The sequence below is a fragment of the Festucalex cinctus genome, chromosome 19 (genome assembly GCF_051991245.1).
Source record: "Festucalex cinctus isolate MCC-2025b chromosome 19, RoL_Fcin_1.0, whole genome shotgun sequence".
NCBI classification, from domain to species: domain Eukaryota; kingdom Metazoa; phylum Chordata; class Actinopteri; order Syngnathiformes; family Syngnathidae; genus Festucalex; species Festucalex cinctus.
The window spans coordinates 16,505,910-16,522,439 of record NC_135429.1 but is presented as its reverse complement, the minus strand read 5'-3'; the positions used below and the strand labels follow the sequence as shown (position 1 = coordinate 16,522,439).

General features: G+C 42.7%; 1 protein-coding gene across 1 annotated transcript in view; it reads right to left on the bottom strand.

The window, feature by feature from the left end:
• Positions 1-16,530, bottom strand: part of LOC144007657 (asparagine synthetase [glutamine-hydrolyzing]-like) — a 45,849-nt gene that overhangs the window by 25,320 nt on the left and 3,999 nt on the right. The window contains exon 2 of the mRNA XM_077507476.1: positions 3,549-3,804. Coding sequence (XP_077363602.1) covers positions 3,549-3,797 — 249 coding nt within the window. The 5' untranslated portion in view covers positions 3,798-3,804. The remainder of the gene's footprint in view (positions 1-3,548; positions 3,805-16,530) is intronic.

Genomic DNA, 16,530 nt, shown 5'->3' with positions numbered 1-16,530 from the left:
CTTGGACTTGCACTGACCACTGATAGTTGACGTCGCTTAACGTTTATGGCGGCATACATCGTGATTTTACTAAATGTTGTTAAACGTTTTTGGCGGTCAAAGAGTTACGGTATGGCAGGCTTATGTTTGCATTGATTAGCAAACACATGACAGGTGTAAAGGCGGGCGTGCAATTTGGAATTTGACTTTTTGCTTTCGCACAGACGGGTAGACAGAGTCGAGCCGCTGCTCCTCCACGTTGAGAGGAGCCAGCTGACGTGGCTCAGGCATCTGGTTCGGATGCCTCCTGGACGCTTCCCTGAGGAGGTGTTCCGGACATGTCCCACCAGCGGGAGGCCCCGGGATCGACCCAGGACTCGGTGGAGAGACGATGTCTCTCGGCTGCCCTGGGAACACCTTGTGACCCCGCCGGTGGAGCTGGTTGAAGTGGCTGGGGAGAGGAAAGTCTGGGCTTCTCTCCTAAAGCTGTTGCTTCCGCAACCTGACCTCCGATAAGCGGTAGAAAATGGATGAAGATCGCCATTTGATGCCATGTACAAGGTCTTCTGTGATTCAGTGATTGTCAAGAGGATTTTGGACAACCAAGAAGTAATGCGCAATCCTCTAAAGATATTCAAGAATACTGTGTAGAAGCATGAATGGTTAGATGCCTCAAATTACCGGTATTTATATTTACACGATGAGAAGTGTGTGTGGTTCTGTACAGTTTTCTGAATTATTCAATTTTCATATATTTTCATGGCTTTTTCTATAGCAATATTCAGGGTTTATGTAGATTACTACCGAAATATAGCACGTACAGAGTGGTTCAATCTTATAGTGGTCATCTCCCAGCCCAGAGGTTGTGGGTTCAATCCCCCGCCCTTGTGTCCATGTCGAAGTGTCCTTGAGCAAGAGACTGAACCCCCAATTGCTGCTGATGCTATGCTATTAATAGGTGAATGCCATGTCAGTCAGAAGCACTTTGTTTGTTTCATCTGTCCATTTTTCCTTTCGGACATCATTGTGACAATTAGAACATTTCATCATTCAATTACAGTATAAAAAATACCCGAAAAGAAAAAGGGCTGACGGGATGAAGCCAAAGTTTATTAATTCCCGTCCCCATACTACAGTAGGACACAAATGATCAAGCTTCATTAAATGTCAGCTGTGGATGATTTTAAGTTGTTGATGTTAACATCAGTTCATCTTTCCGGTGGTGTTAGTTGATCACATGTTGATTGGGTTCCATGTTGATTGATTCAGTCAAGTAGCATTAGACGGCTGAGGACAAATGGCAGCCACGCATCCAGTCACCTTTCAGTCAGATCCATCTTCGTCTCAATCCCTGTTCGCCGCTGTTTCACGTCGTGCATTTCTCTCTAGATCAAGCAGCTTTGTAGCCATGTTTCTTCTCATTCTGGTTATGGCAACGTTGGATGCTGCTCGGTCTTTTTTTTTCTCACCAGAGACATGTCATCACAGGCCTTAGATAGGCCGGCTTGCACACCAGTGATGGTGCTCAAAGCGACAGTAGCCATTTCCACTGCCTTCTTCTGGCCATCAGACATTTTTCTGAGCATACAAAGATGCCAGAAAGATTTGCATGGTCATTACCAAAATGTTGATCATTGTTTTCCAAAGTAAAAGCAGATGTTTGCAAATGTATTATTTGGAACAAACACAAAGATAATCAGTCTTCTTTCAAGGAGGATTACAGATATTAAAGAATACAACCCCAAGCAAAAAGAATGGAATCACCAGTCTTCTCACTCATGGCACTCAGACATTTTATTCTGTAGATCAAACTCAGATAAAAAGCATGAAACAGTCGTAAGGTCATTCCAAAGTGCAACATCTTGGCTTTTAGAAACACTAAAAGAAATGAAGAAAAAACATTGTGCTGGTCAGTAAATGTTACTTTTATAGAGCAAGTGCGGGGAAATAAATATGGAATCATGAAAAAAAAGAAAAAACAATCAAAACACATGACTAGTATTTAGTTGCACCACCTCTGGCTTTTATGACAGCTTGCAGTCTCTGAGGCATGACTTGATGAGTGACAAACAGTATTCTTCATCAATCTGCTGCCAACTCTTTGTTTGCAGTTGCCAGATCATCTTTGCAGGTTGGAGCCTTGATGTGGACCATTTTTTATTTTTTATTTTTTCCACCACAGGTTTACATTTGGGTTGAGATCTGGGCTATTTACAGGCCATGACAATGACTGGATGCGTCTTTCTCCAAGGAAGGCTTTCACAGTTTTTGCTCTGTGGTATCTTGGAAAATGATTTCATCATCCCCAAACATTATTTCAATTGAAGGGAAAGAAATCTGTCCAAAATGTCAATGTAAACTTTTGCATTTATTGAAGATTTAACCTCAGTGCCTTTGCCTGACATGCAGCCCCATATCATCAAGGACTGTGGGAATTTGGAAGTTTTCTTTAGGCAGTCCTCTTTGTAAATCTCACAGGAACGGCACCAAACAAAAGTTCCAGCGTCATCGCCTGGTCCGATGCAGATTCGTGACTCATCACTGAAGATAACCTTCATCCAGTCATCCACAGTCCATGATTGCCTCTCCTTAGCCCATTGCAGTCTTGTTCTTTTTTGTTTAAGCGTCAATGATGGTTTCCTTTAAGCTTTCCTCTATATAAATCCCATTTCCTTGAAGCGATTTTGCAGAATTCTGTCACATACACTGACTCCAGCTTCCTCCCATTTCTTCTTCATTTGTCTTGTTGTGCATTTTCTGTTTTCAAGACATATGGCCTTTAGTTGTTTGTCTTGACGCTTAGATGTCTTCCTTGGTCTACCAGTACGCTTGACTTTAACAACCTTCCCATGTTGTCCAGATCTTCGATAAAGCTGACTGTGGACAGCCCACATCTTTGGCAACCATACGTGTAGAGTTACCTTCTTCGAGAAGTTTGATAATCCTGTTTTTGGTCTCAAGAGACATCTCCCTTGTTGGAGCCTTGTTGTTCTTGCCAATCCACTTGGTCCAGCAGCCCTCCAAGTTGTGATAACTGAAACTGCACTGTTATTAACTGCTGACTAACGAGCAGATGTAATTTGAGGCAGGTGCCCAATTAAGGAAAGGAAATTGACTGGGTGTGTCCTTATTTTCTGCTCAAAATGGAGTGAGTCCATATTTTTTTTTCCCTGCACTTGATCTATAAAAGTAACATGTACTGACCAGCACAATGTTTTTTCTTCATTTCTTTTAGTGTTTCTGAAAGCCAAGATGTTGCACTTTGGAATGACCTTACGACTGTTTCATGCTTTTTATCTGAGTTTGATCTACAGAATAAAACGTCTGAGTGAGTGCTCGTCCAAGACTGGTGATTCCATACTTTTTGCTAGGGGTTGTATTTACTGTTTATAGGCTGAAATTCCGATGATTTGGACCATTTTAAATGGAACAAGGTGCAACAACAAAAACAATCAAAATAATTATCGATTACTTCAGTAATCAATTAGTTGTCAAGTAATAGATTTATCATTGTCCTTCTCCTATAGTTCATGTGAAATCCAAATGGCAAACATTTTGGATATTCTTACTGTGAGATGGTTGTAGATCTCGCCATTGTAGCACAGCCACAAAAAAGGCAATTTCTTCACATGCAAGGGTTGCATGCCATGCAGCTGATCCACAATAGCCAGACGATGGAAGCCAAAGCAGCAGTTGGCGTATCCGTTGATATTCTCGAAGCGGAAGGAGTCCGGGCCTCTGTGAGCGATCCTCATTGCATTGGTGCACTGAGCCGACAGGCACTCATCACTGCCAAACACAGCCCAGATACCGCACATCTTCGATCTGTGGTAACAAACGCGTGTATTTTTTTAATGTGATAAAAGGGCCAAATACCAGGAACATTGCAGTACTATATATTTTTTCTTACAATTTGACGTCCAAAGGTATAGCTCATAATACAATTTCATCGCAGCAAAATAGCATGATTGAATTTCCCAGATTCTTTATCCAGGTCATATTGAATGTTCACAAACTTGATGCAGGGCAGAGTTAAACGGTTTCAATCGCAACTATCCCATAATTAATTAATTAATCTTCAATTAGTTACCACTGAAGGCCAAATTGAAATTATAAAGAAGTTGCCACATTTTACACAGTTATATGCAGGTTTTGGAGGTTTCCCTCTTCCGACACAAGCTGGTTCCAATCAACAGGATCGTTATCAGGCTTATGCATATCTTGCTGATGAGCTGATCATATCGCAGCCGTGTTGGAGAAAGGAAACATTCAAAACCTGCAGGACTCTGGCCTTCGAGGACTGAGTTTGCCCACCACTGTCCTAAATGGACTTTAGCACTATTCTAATACTGTTTAGCATCGCAATCTGTGTAAATTGTTGTCCATTTGGCATCCATTGCAGCCTAGTCATCCTGGAACACAATGCGGACCCTTCTCAAGGTTTCTTATTTTTCCTCGCCCTCTTGTGGTTCAATCAGGGGATGTCATGAACATTTGTCAACAGTGGGCATTTGGCTGCACGGCATTTTCTGCAAAGGTTTAAAGCAAAGAATAATAAAAGCTGTTCAAGATGGCACCACTAGACAGTAAAAATAAATCAGGAGTCAAGAGAAGATTTTACCCATTGCGGTAAACTAGCATGCCATTATGACAAGACGGCGGAATTGAATAAACAACTGACTGTGAAAGCGCAATAATTGGTTGTTTTTTACTTTAACTAAATACTACAGCAAATACCTACAACAAACAAAAGTTCAACGAATATTGTAAATTGTCCTTGGGGGTGAATGTAAAGCAAATATCTACAACAAACAGAAGTTCATTGAATATTGTAAATTGTCCTGAGAATGTGAACGGTTGTTTGCATGTGTTTGTCTATGTGCTCAGCAATTGGCCGGTGTCCTGCGCAGGGTGCCAACTGGGATAAGGCAAGGCAAGGCAAGTTTATTTGTATAGCACATTTCATACACAAGGCAACTCAATGTGCTTTACACGAGGAAAGACAACACATAAGCATCAAGAAACAGTAGTTAACATTCAGAGGAAAAAAATAAATAAATAAAAATAGGTTACAAAATTTACTACAAAAAACAAAAACAACAACAACACTTAATTAAAGCTGTTTAAAAGTCCCTAATCAAAGGTATAAGAAAAAAAGCAAAGTTTTTAACCTGGATTTAAAAGCATTTACACTCGGGGCTGACTTCACTTCTGTTGGTAGCCTATTCCATCTGTGTGCAGCATAATAGCTAAATGCAGCTTCACCATGTTTGCTTCGAACTCTGGGTTCCACTAGTTGGCCCAAGTCTGTAGATCTCAGAGCCCTGCTGGGCTTGTACTCAATCAGCATTTCTTGGATATATTCAGGACCCAAACCATTTAGTGATTTATAGACGAGTAGCAGAACTTTAAAATCGATTCTACAGCTGACAGGGAGCCAGTGTAAATCCTTAAGTACTGGAGTAATATGTTCTGATCTTTTTGTTTTGGTCAGAACTCGAGCTGCAGCGTTCTGAATGAGCTGCAAGTGTCTCATGTTCTTTTGAGAGAGTCCAGTCAGAAGACCGTTACAGTAATCTAGTCTGCTGGAGATAAAAGCATGGATAAGCTTCTCTTGGTCTGCTTGACGCATGCAGTCCTTCATTCTGGATATGTTTTTCAGCTGGTAAAAGGCTGTTTTAGTGATGAATTTAATATGATTGCTGAAGGTCAGATCTGAGTCTATTAGTACCCCAAGATTTCGAACTTGGTCTTTAGTTTCTAAAGACAGTGACTCAAGCTGTTTTTTAACAGCAATCCTCTTTTCTTTATTGCCGAAAACAATGAGCTCCGTTTTGTTTTCGTTCAGCTGAAGGAAATTTTGGTTCATCCAGTTGTTAACTTGCTCTAGAGAATGACACAATGCGTTAATAGAACTGCTGTCATTTGGGGACATAGATAAATACAGTTGTGTGTCATCTGCATAACTATGATAGTCAACATCGGTGTTCTGAAGCATTTGACCCAAAGGTAACATATACAGACTGAACAACAGGGGTCCAAGGACTGACCCTTGAGGGACCCCACATGTCATGGCCTTTCGATCAGATTAAAAATTTCCAATGGTCACAACGTAACTCCTTTCCTCCAAATAGGACCTGAACCATTTAAGGACTGTTCCATTTAACCCCACCCAAGTTTCCAGCCTGTCTAACAGTATATTATGATCAATCGTGTCAAATGCTGCACTGAGGTCCAACAAGACGAGCACTGATACCTTCCCTGCATCAGTGCTCAATCTTATATCATTCAGTACTTTAATCAGAGCTGTTTCTGAGTTGATTAAAAACCACTTTTTCAACTATTTTAGTTACGAAGGGAAGGTTTGCGATTGGTCTATAATTTGCTAGCAGGGAGACATCCAGTGTTCTCTTTTTTAGAATGGGCTTGACGGCGGCTACTTTCAGACATTTAGGAAGTTCACCTGATTGAAGTGAGCAATTAATTATTTGTTGTAAATCGATCTGAACAGATTTCACAATGGTTTTGAAAAAGCCAGATGGTATTGTGTCAAGACAGCTCGTGGAAGGTTTCAATTGCTGAACCAAGTCTACTACAGTATTTTGATCCACTGAGTCAAATTCTGTCATGGTAATTAAATTATTCCTAGGTGATTTTAAGTGCAGCATCGTTTTGTTATTTTGCTGGTTTGTAACAATGTTTGACCTGATGGCTTGTACTTTTTCACTAAAGTAGCAGGCAAATTCATTGCATTTATCTGTTGAGAGGAGTTCTGGCGCTGTTTGATTTGGGGGATTTGTAAGTTTGTCAACCACGGCAAATAGAGTGCGTGTATTGTTGAGGTTCCTACTAATAATTTCAGAAAAGTGTTGTTGTCTAGCTATTACTAACTCTTGGTTAAAATGACAAAGACATTGTCTGTACAGGTCAAAATGAACTTGGAGTTTAGTTTTTCTCCACTTTCGCTCTGCTTTTCTGCATTTAGATTTCAAAGTCATTATGTTGGTAGTACACCTCCAAGGTGTTTTAGTTCGGGATGAAATAGTCTTAGTTTTAATAGGAGCAACAGCATCCAAAACATTTGCGATTTTTGAGGTGAATTCATCCAGAAGTTCATCAACGGTCTCTGCATTTACAGTTGGTGATGCAGCCATTAATTCCATAAACATCTTGCTTGTATTCTCATTTATGTACCTTTTTTTAATCGAGACAGTAGTTGTTTGAGCTTCTGGGATTGATTGTAATTCAAAAAACACACAGGAATGATCTGAAATAGCCAGATCTTTCACCTCAACAGATAAAATGTCAACACCTTTAGAGATGACGAGATCAAGAATGTGACCTTGATTGTGTGTTGGACCTTTTACATGTTGTGAGAGACCAAAAGTATCAAGTATATTACAAAATTCTTTGGTATTTTTATCCAAGTTGTTGTCAACATAAATGTTAAAGTCTCCAGTTAAGACCAGATAATCATAGTCGGTACAAATTACTGACAGCATTTCTTCAAATTCCTCCATGAATCTGCCTTTTTGTTTTGGAGGTCTATAAATTATGACAATGACGATGTTTGGTTCACCTCTTACCAAAAGACTAAGATATTCAAATGAATTAAAGCCTCCCAATGAAATTTCTTTACACTGAAATAGAGATTTAAAAATGGCAGCAAGTCCACCACCTTTTTTGCCATTACGACATTTGTTCATGAAACTAAAATTTGTTGGTGTTGCCTCATTGAGAACCGTGTTGCAGGAACCTTCTGTTAGCCATGTTTCACTGAGGAGAAATAAGTCAAGATCATATGTCATATTAATGTCATGAATCAACAATGATTTGTTAACTAGTGATCTTGTATTTAGTAGCGCTAGTCTCACAGTGGCAATCGGAGACGTTGGTTTAGTCAGAGGTTCACAAGCTATACTGACTAGGTTTGAATGTGGCGTCTTGGGGGGAGCAGGGGCGAACCGTCATCAGCAGGCAGCTGCCTGGAGAGACTTTTATTTAGCTGTATGGACAGATTGACCAGATTGCTCAACCTGTTGGTGAGACTCGCTGGCGAGTCAGTCATCGGGTCATTCGGGGGCGGTGCACAGCGCGGGGGTGCATCCGGCAGTGAATCCGGTAGTGGCGCTGTCTGGCAGGTGTCGCTTGGGGGCGATGAACAGCGCAGGGGTGCATCTGGTAGTGAAACTGGTGGTGGTGGTCGTGGTGGTGTTTGGCAGGTGTCGTTCGGGAGCAGGGGAGCTGGATGTTCGGTGTTTGGAGTGTGGGCAGATGAGGACAAATCAATCTGTTCTGAAGGGCAGGGAGTGCAAGATATTGAGCCAGCCTCACCAGATCCTCTTCTTATCGGTTGTTGTGTTTCATGTCCTTTGTTTTGGGAACATAGCGTCCAGTGACGCACGCTATGGAAGATGTTGGCTGTCAGTAATCTGACTCCCTGCTTATTGAGATAAATCCCATTGCGTTGGAAAAGATGGCGACGTTCACAAAACATAGAAAAATTGTCAATAAAGTTCACTGAGTAAGAAGCACAGATGCTTTTCAGCCATCTCGAGAGTGACATAATCCGACTGAAACGCTCATCACCTGGTCGGACAGTAGGCAGAGGACCACTCAGAAAAACCTCTGCGTTTAGGCATATTATCTTGTGTAGAAGGGTAATAAAGTCTTGCTTCAGTATCTCAGACTGTTTTTTCAACACATCGAATGCTCCTGTGTGAATCACAATCGATCTCACAGTCGGGTAGTCAGTAGCAATCTTGTCGACTTTTTCAGAAATGTCCAGCACCATGTCATTAGCAAAACACAGAACTTTTGTGTTTTTTCTGCTGCACAGACGTTTAACACCAAACAAGGCTTTGTCGCCTATTATCAGTGTTTGTGTTTCAGTAGCTGAACGGATTTGCTGAGGAGGTCCGGTTTCATACCTTTGACTGGTGCTGTGATCCCCCGAGGCTTGCTGGCTCGGCGACAGCACGGCAAACCTGTTTCTCAGTTCGATATCAGTATTTTGTCTTCGTCGGCCAAGAGACGGTTTCCTTTTTCTTGCTGGTACCAACGTCCAAGACTGATTTCTTGGGGTTGAGGTAGCCTTTTGCATAGGCCGACGTGTTTCCTCAGGCATTAGTTGGCGGTCAGGTCCAGCTGTTGGGCGACGACTCCTCAGTTTTGGCTTTGCTCCCAGCACATTCCACAGAGGGTCGGTGGATGGAGCTAGCTGTTTGTTAGCATGCTCATGACCACCCTTTGGAGACATTGGCAGTGTGGTGTCATTCCACGATTTTCCATTCACCTCCACAAACATTTCAAGGCGGTGCATTATTGTCTCCAGCACTGCCATCTTCTGAAGAAGTTTGTGGTATTCATCGGTCGAGATGGAAGGCATCATTCGTCCAGCCATGCTGCTAGTAGCAGTCGCGTGCTGATTAGCAGGCCGTGCTCACGTTATCGTGAGGAGTTTCCAAAAAAAAAAAAAAAAATGTTGAAAAATGCGCCCAGCTGGTTGTATCTACCAAACAAAAAGGTAGTACAGCCACATTGAGGCAAATGTCCAGGAAAAATCCCAGAAAAAGAAAGAAAAAAAGAAGTTATCAGCTGAAAGAATGCAAAGCAAAGCAGGAGCAGAGCAGATTGCGTCTACACACTAGGAAAGCAGGAAGCGCCGACACGTGTAATCCATCCATCCATCCATCCATCCATCCATGGATGCCATGCTCTCAACTAGGGTCACCAATCCTGGGATTGACTTGCATTAAGATGAGTGTTGTTCCGATACTGGTATCGGCAGAGGTGCCGATACTGCATTAAAACAGTGGTATCGGTATCGATGACTACTCACAAGTAACATGCCGATACCATTAATTCCAACTCTAATATAGGATTTTGGATGCAGCATCTTGTGTCTTGCTCATCCACGACATTCACTGATATGTGACATGTTCACGACATCCCGGTCTAAGATATCCTATTGGCCCTTGAATACTCTGAACCAATGGCAGGACGTCTTTTTCATTTTGAAGGGAAAACCCCCCCCAAAAAACTTAAGTATCTGTATGGTATCGGTATCGGCCGATACTGCAACGCTGGGTATCGGAATCGCCAAAAAACGGTATCAGAACAACACTAATTAAGACTAATTTTTTTTGGCAAACTTTGTTTTATTTTTATTCAAGTTCATCCCAGGGACATTAAAGTGTAAGTGTGGTGCGCAGAAAGCATAGACGATCACCAAGCTAACGGATTTGAAGGGGAGAACCAGGAGGACTAACGTCCGTCTTATTGGTCTACTAGACGGAATTAAAGGTCACAAGTCGCAGCCCAGAAAATTCTTCTCAGGGTGTTCTTCTCACAATTGTTTCAAGATGTGTTGAGATGGCTTCCCGTCGCATCCAGAATTGGACTGCATGCACATGGATGGTTGTAATGCATTTTTTTTTTTTGGTGCGACAAAAGGGGAAAAAAACTTAATTTTAATGCTGTAATCTTCAAATTTGAAATTAGCCTATATTTAAAAAACGATCAAAATAAAAATAAAAATAAAGAAATACAGAAGCAGAAGAATGAAAGAGCCAAATGTAGGACTTCTTTGTTTTACGATGGTGACAGTTTGATCAGGGAACTGGATACTCCCATTGCGCCATTGTCTTATGTACTTGCACTGCTTCTCATTTCCTTCTCAGTTCCAACTTTCTACAGGCAGTGACAACGGAGAAGAAACCATTAGTAAATGTAATACTTCGATAAATAAATAAATGTATTTGTGAATGTTTTTCCTTCCTTACAATATATGAAAATTGACATCCCTTTAATGCAGTGCTTCTCAAATAGTGGGGCGGGCCCCCCCAGGGGAGTGCGAGGCTCCATCAAGGGGGGCGCGTTTGACCTCGGGGAACATGCTTTTCTATTTTTTTTATTTTTGTTTATTTTTTTTACTGTCCTAGAATAAAGTGCAATTCCACCTCCACTACATTAGGGGGCAGTGGCGCTCATTATTGGCAGAGTGTGAGCAGGGAGCATTCGCTCGGTGGTGTAGAGTTTTGTTTGCACTGAGCATGCGCGCTTTGCACACAGCAAAAAAAAAAAAAAATCAGCACAAATTATTTTAGATTTTTGTTTTGCAGGTTAATTTTTTTTCTTAATAATATTGTGCTCCTGAGTTAATGTTGGTGATCAGTTTGAAAGCATTATTATTTATTGATTTTATGTAATTGTATTTTTCCGTTTCATGTGGTTTGACATGGTCAGTCAAATTTTTTTTTATAGTTTAATTAAGGATTTAATTTTATTTGTGAATTTCAGATGCACTTTAAATCTTTTCTGTTACAGTTAATAAAGCTATTCTTTGTTGTAAATTGGTCCATATTTCTTTTTTTTTTTATTCTCTTATACGTTAAATACGGATACAGTGTTAAGCAGAGGTGTGCTTATAACAATTTTATAGACAAATGATACTATTTATAGTCGTGTGGGGGTAGGGGGGCACGAGATGTTTTCTTCTTACTGGGGGGGGGGGGGGGGCATGACAGAAAATAATTGGGAAGCACTGCTTTAATGTATCATAAGTAATTGTCCAAGCTTTTGCTGTACTATAGTTTGACTTAAAAAAAACTGTAATGAGCAGATTAGGGTTTGTGTCAGGGTTTGTTGTCTCAAACCTGCGGCCTGACACTAAGTAGAAGGAATAGATAACGTGCCACCCAGACTTCGTCATGTCTTTTTCACAACTTGCCATGAAGAGAACAGTTGGTGACAGGAACAGCCAATTAAAAAAAAATAGTGTTGTACTTCAATGACTTATTCAATAACACATTCATATTTAGGACGAATATGAACTGAACGTAGTGTATTTTTGCTTCGTGAACGTTTCTGTGAATGAGTATATTCTGAGGCTAATGAACGGTTTTGAACGCAGTTCGTTTTTGTCCAAGGGCGCCAAGTGGGAAAATTTGGGTAAATACACTGTATACCATCCTGAATTAGGTGGGAAAGGTCATTATTTGCCAATACATCGGCTGACAAACTGTTGCAAGGTGCATACGTCACCAAAATAGATGTTGCATGTTTGCCCGATGCAAACACAGGAGCGCTGTGTGTGTTGCTTGCGTAGCAAACAGGGAGCGCATGTTGTCCCGAAGCGTCTTTTAAGCTATTTAAATTTTATTTAGTCGGAAGAGTGCATGTGCATAAACAATCACATGGGACTCATGCATATAAACGCACCACACCGGATTATAGTCATAGACTAATTTCCATCCGTTGTCCCCAGGCTGATCGCATAAACCGAAACAAAACAAGAGAAAAAAAGCACAATATACAAAGCAAGAAAAATTGATAAAAAAAAATAAATAAATAAAAAAAAAAACATGAAAAGTCCAAGTAATGATTACATGACTTGCTTTGAGACATGTTTTGAGTTCAGTCTTGAAGGTGTTAAGTGGGATTATCTCAGTATCGTGAATCGGGACTTGCAGAAGTTGGAATTGTTAGAATTTACTTACTTGCTTTTACATTAGGTACATTTCATATTGAGGACTTTTGTACATTCACTTGAACAGATTTTCCCACAAAAACTTAAGTAAATTTTTGGCACCTGTATCTGTAGTTTTAGTTGAGTTAAAAAAAAAAATTGAATTGTTGCTCAACTTCATCCAACCATCCATTCATTTTCTAAATCGCTTCCTCCTCCCAAGGGTCGCAGGGGTGCTGGAGCCTATCCCAGCCGGTTTTGGGTAGTAGGCATGGTACACCCATAGACAACACCGAGACGAACAACCATCCACACTCGCAAGCACACCTAGGGACAATTCAGCGTCCAATTAACCCGCCATGCATGTCTTTGGAATGTGGGAGGAGACCGGAGTACCTGGAGAAGACCCACGCAGGCACGGGGAGAACATGTAGACTCCACCTAGGAAGGCCAACCAACTTAATATATTCACTTGAATTAAGTTAATCCAAAGTGAATGTTAAAGTAATGAACTCATAACATGTGGATGGGGGAAAATATACTATGCCGATACGCCAAATGATTCAGGAACAGCTTCAAACTTACTTTGGATGCAACTTTTTTTAAGGCGAAAAAAAATGCAAAATTGCTAGTAGAATAAATTAATTAAACTTATTCACTTTGGATCAAGTTAATTCAATTGTGTTACCAATTAAAGCAATTTTATTAAGTTGGTCAACAATTCAATTCAATTCAACAATGATTTTTTTGGAGTGCTCCAGTAATTTCATCCCACCACATTTTATGAACCAATAAATAAATAAATAAATAAATAAACAAATAAATACATGAATATATAAATAAATAAATAATACAAGAACTGTACTGGTATTGGTATGGAAATAAAATTGCATCAAAATCCCTAAATGTGAAAATATGAAATTAAAATAAATAATAAACCTGTCTTTATTATAACTCTTGAAATTAACATTTCCCACAAAAATGAGTTAATTTGAATAAATCCCCTTTAAACAGGCATTTAAACTTGACATATTGGGAACAAAACACTTATTAAAGAATAATATTCAGACCCACTATAACAGTTTCACTTTTATCAGTCATCTGAGCTTTAAATGAGCTAACAAGATGCTGTGCCACAAGTTATTGTCTCACATGTGAAACAAGTTGTAGCCACACATACTTTATTAATCTATCTATCTTGTTAATAAATTACTTGTATTAAATGTTTCCACTTACCTACAGTAACGTGCTCACCCCTAGTAGCAAAGCTTTCTCGAGATAAGTAAAGAACAATAATAAAACAAATAAAAAACAGAGATCTAAAAAATGTGAAACAAACTTTGTGACACGCAGCGAGGAGGAAGGACTCAGACGCAGAGTGTAAGTTGGCCAACAAGGCTGCAGCTTTAATCAATTGAACCAAAAAACACCTCTCAAGGAGGAAAAAAAGGCAGAACAAATAGAGCTCCAAACTGGAGATTAAACAAGGGCACTCAAAAACAGGGACAACTAAAGGCGCTCCGCTAGGGAGGAAAACAAGGGGCAAACTAAGGACGCAAGACAAGGCAAGGCAAGACATAGGACAAGGACTGTGAATCGAGGTATTGCAGGAAATCGTGATTTGCGTGAATTTTCGGTCCTTGACCGGTTTGTGAGGGTCGGAACTCACCGGAGGGCCTCGCTTGGTGGGACACGCTACCACCAAATGTCCTCTTTCTCCACAATAGTAGCATCGCCCCTCTTGACGACGTCGCTGGCGTTCCTGGTGAGTCAGTCGGGCGCGGTCAAGCTGCATTGGCTCAACACCACTCTCGCTGGGCCTCCCCAATGTGGATGACTGGGGAAGTGCCCCTTGTGGTGATTCCCTTGCTGTGGGGTGCCGAAAGAATCCGGAGCCGGTCCTTCGATGGTGTCCGCTGGTATACATGAGATCTCGCCTCCGGTGATCGGTGCGGATGGCTAGCGAGATCAACGAGTCCAAGTCGCTAGGTAAGTCCACGGGTAGTAGGAGTTGTTGCATAGCGGCGGAGAGCCCCTTCAAAAAATGATCAACGAGGGCTGTCTCATTCCAGCCACTCTTAGCCGCTAGAGTTCGGAATCGGATCGCATAGTCATTAACTGATTCTCGGCCTTGTCTGAGGTTGCTTAGCTCTCGAGTCTTTTCCCGATCCATGTTGGTGGGATCGAAAACAAGACGAAGTGCCCTGCTAAACCCGGCTGCAGTTGAGCAAGTCGGGGAGTGCCGTGCCCATTCCGCGGTGGCCCAGTCTCTGGCTCGTCCCGTCAGGTGGGAAATCATGAAGGCCACACGGGAACGGTCGGTGGGGAAAGCCTGTGGTGAGAGTTCAAAGTGTAAGTCGCATTCGGTCAGGAATGCCTGACATTGTCCTTGGTCTCCCGCGTATCGCTCCGGGGGAGCCAGTCTCAATCCAGCCCTAAGGCTGGAGTCGGGATCGGTGGTTCTGCGGTCTCTGGTTTCGTGACGGTCGGTGTGGAGTGTTGCAGGTGGCTCACTAGCTCCTGCACCTGTCCAGCGAGCTCTCCCATCCGGGTGACCATAGCCTGCTGGACCTCCTCCGTGTGCGACAGGCGGGCGGCCTGTCGTCGAAGTGCAGCCTCCAACTTCTCCGCTGGGTCCATGCTGGCCGAAGTGTACTGACACGCAGCGAGGAGGTAGGACTCAGACGCAGAGTGTAAGTTGGCCAACAAGGCTGCAGCTTTAATCAATTGAACCAAAAAACACCTCTCAAGGAGGAAAAAAAGGCAGAACAAAAAGAGCTCCAAACTGGAGATTAAACAAGGGCACTCAAAAACAGGGACAACTAAAGGCGCTCCGCTAGGGAGGAAAACAAGGGGCAAACTAAGGACGCAAGACAAGGCAAGGCAAGACATAGGACAAGGACTGTGAATCGAGGACTGTGAGGACGCTTCCATGCACTGAGATGTGAGTTAGTAATTTCAAAATAAAACAGGAACCTGACTGTGACAAATAAAAGCATGACCCGCCACTCTGGTGGCGGCGTGACAGTACCCCCCCCCCCCCCCCCCTCAACGGCCGGCTCTCGACGGCCCAGGAATCTCGGGGTGTTCATCGTAAAAATCGTCGATGAGGGAGGGGTCTACAATGAATCGGGCGGGCACCCATTGCCGTTCTTCAGGCCCGTAACCCTCCCAGTCAACCAGGTACTGGTGTCCCCGGCCCCGCTTTCTGACGTCCAATAACTTCCTCACTTTATAGACCGGGCCCCCCTCCACCATCTCCGGAGGGGGTGGCGCGGGCTCGGGCGGGACCAGGGAACTGTCCTGGACTGGCTTGACCTGGCTCACGTGGAACGTGGGGTGGGTGCGGAGGGATCGAGGCAGGCGAAGGCGCACGGCGGCAGGGCCTATAGTCTTCGCAATCGGGAATGGCCCCACGAATCTCGGGGCCAACTTTAGACAGGGAACCTTGAGGTGAAGATTCTTTGTCGCAAGCCATACCTTCTGCCCCGGCTGGTACTGTGGTGCGGCCCTCCTCCTCCGGTCAGCAGCTCTTTTTACCCTATCGCCCTGACGTTGAAGTGCCAGTCGAGCTGCTGACCAGATACGGCGACATCGGCGGATCATGGCAAGGACCGAGGGGACTGAGGCTTCCTCCTCCAGGTCCGCGAAGTACGGCGGATCGTATCCGTGCACGCACTTAAAAGGCGTAATTCCTGTGGCAGAGGTAGGTAAAGAGTTATGTGCCAATTCAACCCAGACCAAGTTTTTACTCCATGAGGATGGATTTTGGGAGACCAAGCATCGCAGCCCGGTCTCCAGCTGCTGGTTGAGTCTCTCGGCTTGTCCATTGGCTTCTGGGTGGTAGCCTGAGGTCAAGTTCGCCTTGGCCCCTATGGCTCTGCAAAATTCTCTCCAGAAACGAGAGACGAACTGGGGCCCGCGGTCGGACACAATGTGCCGCGGGAATCCATGGGTTCAGAATACTTGGTCAATCATGGTATCTGCTGTTTTCTTGGCGGAGGGTAGTTTGGGTAATGGAATGAATCGGACCATCTTTGAAAAGCGATCAACAACTGTAAGTATTGTGGTTTTACCATTTG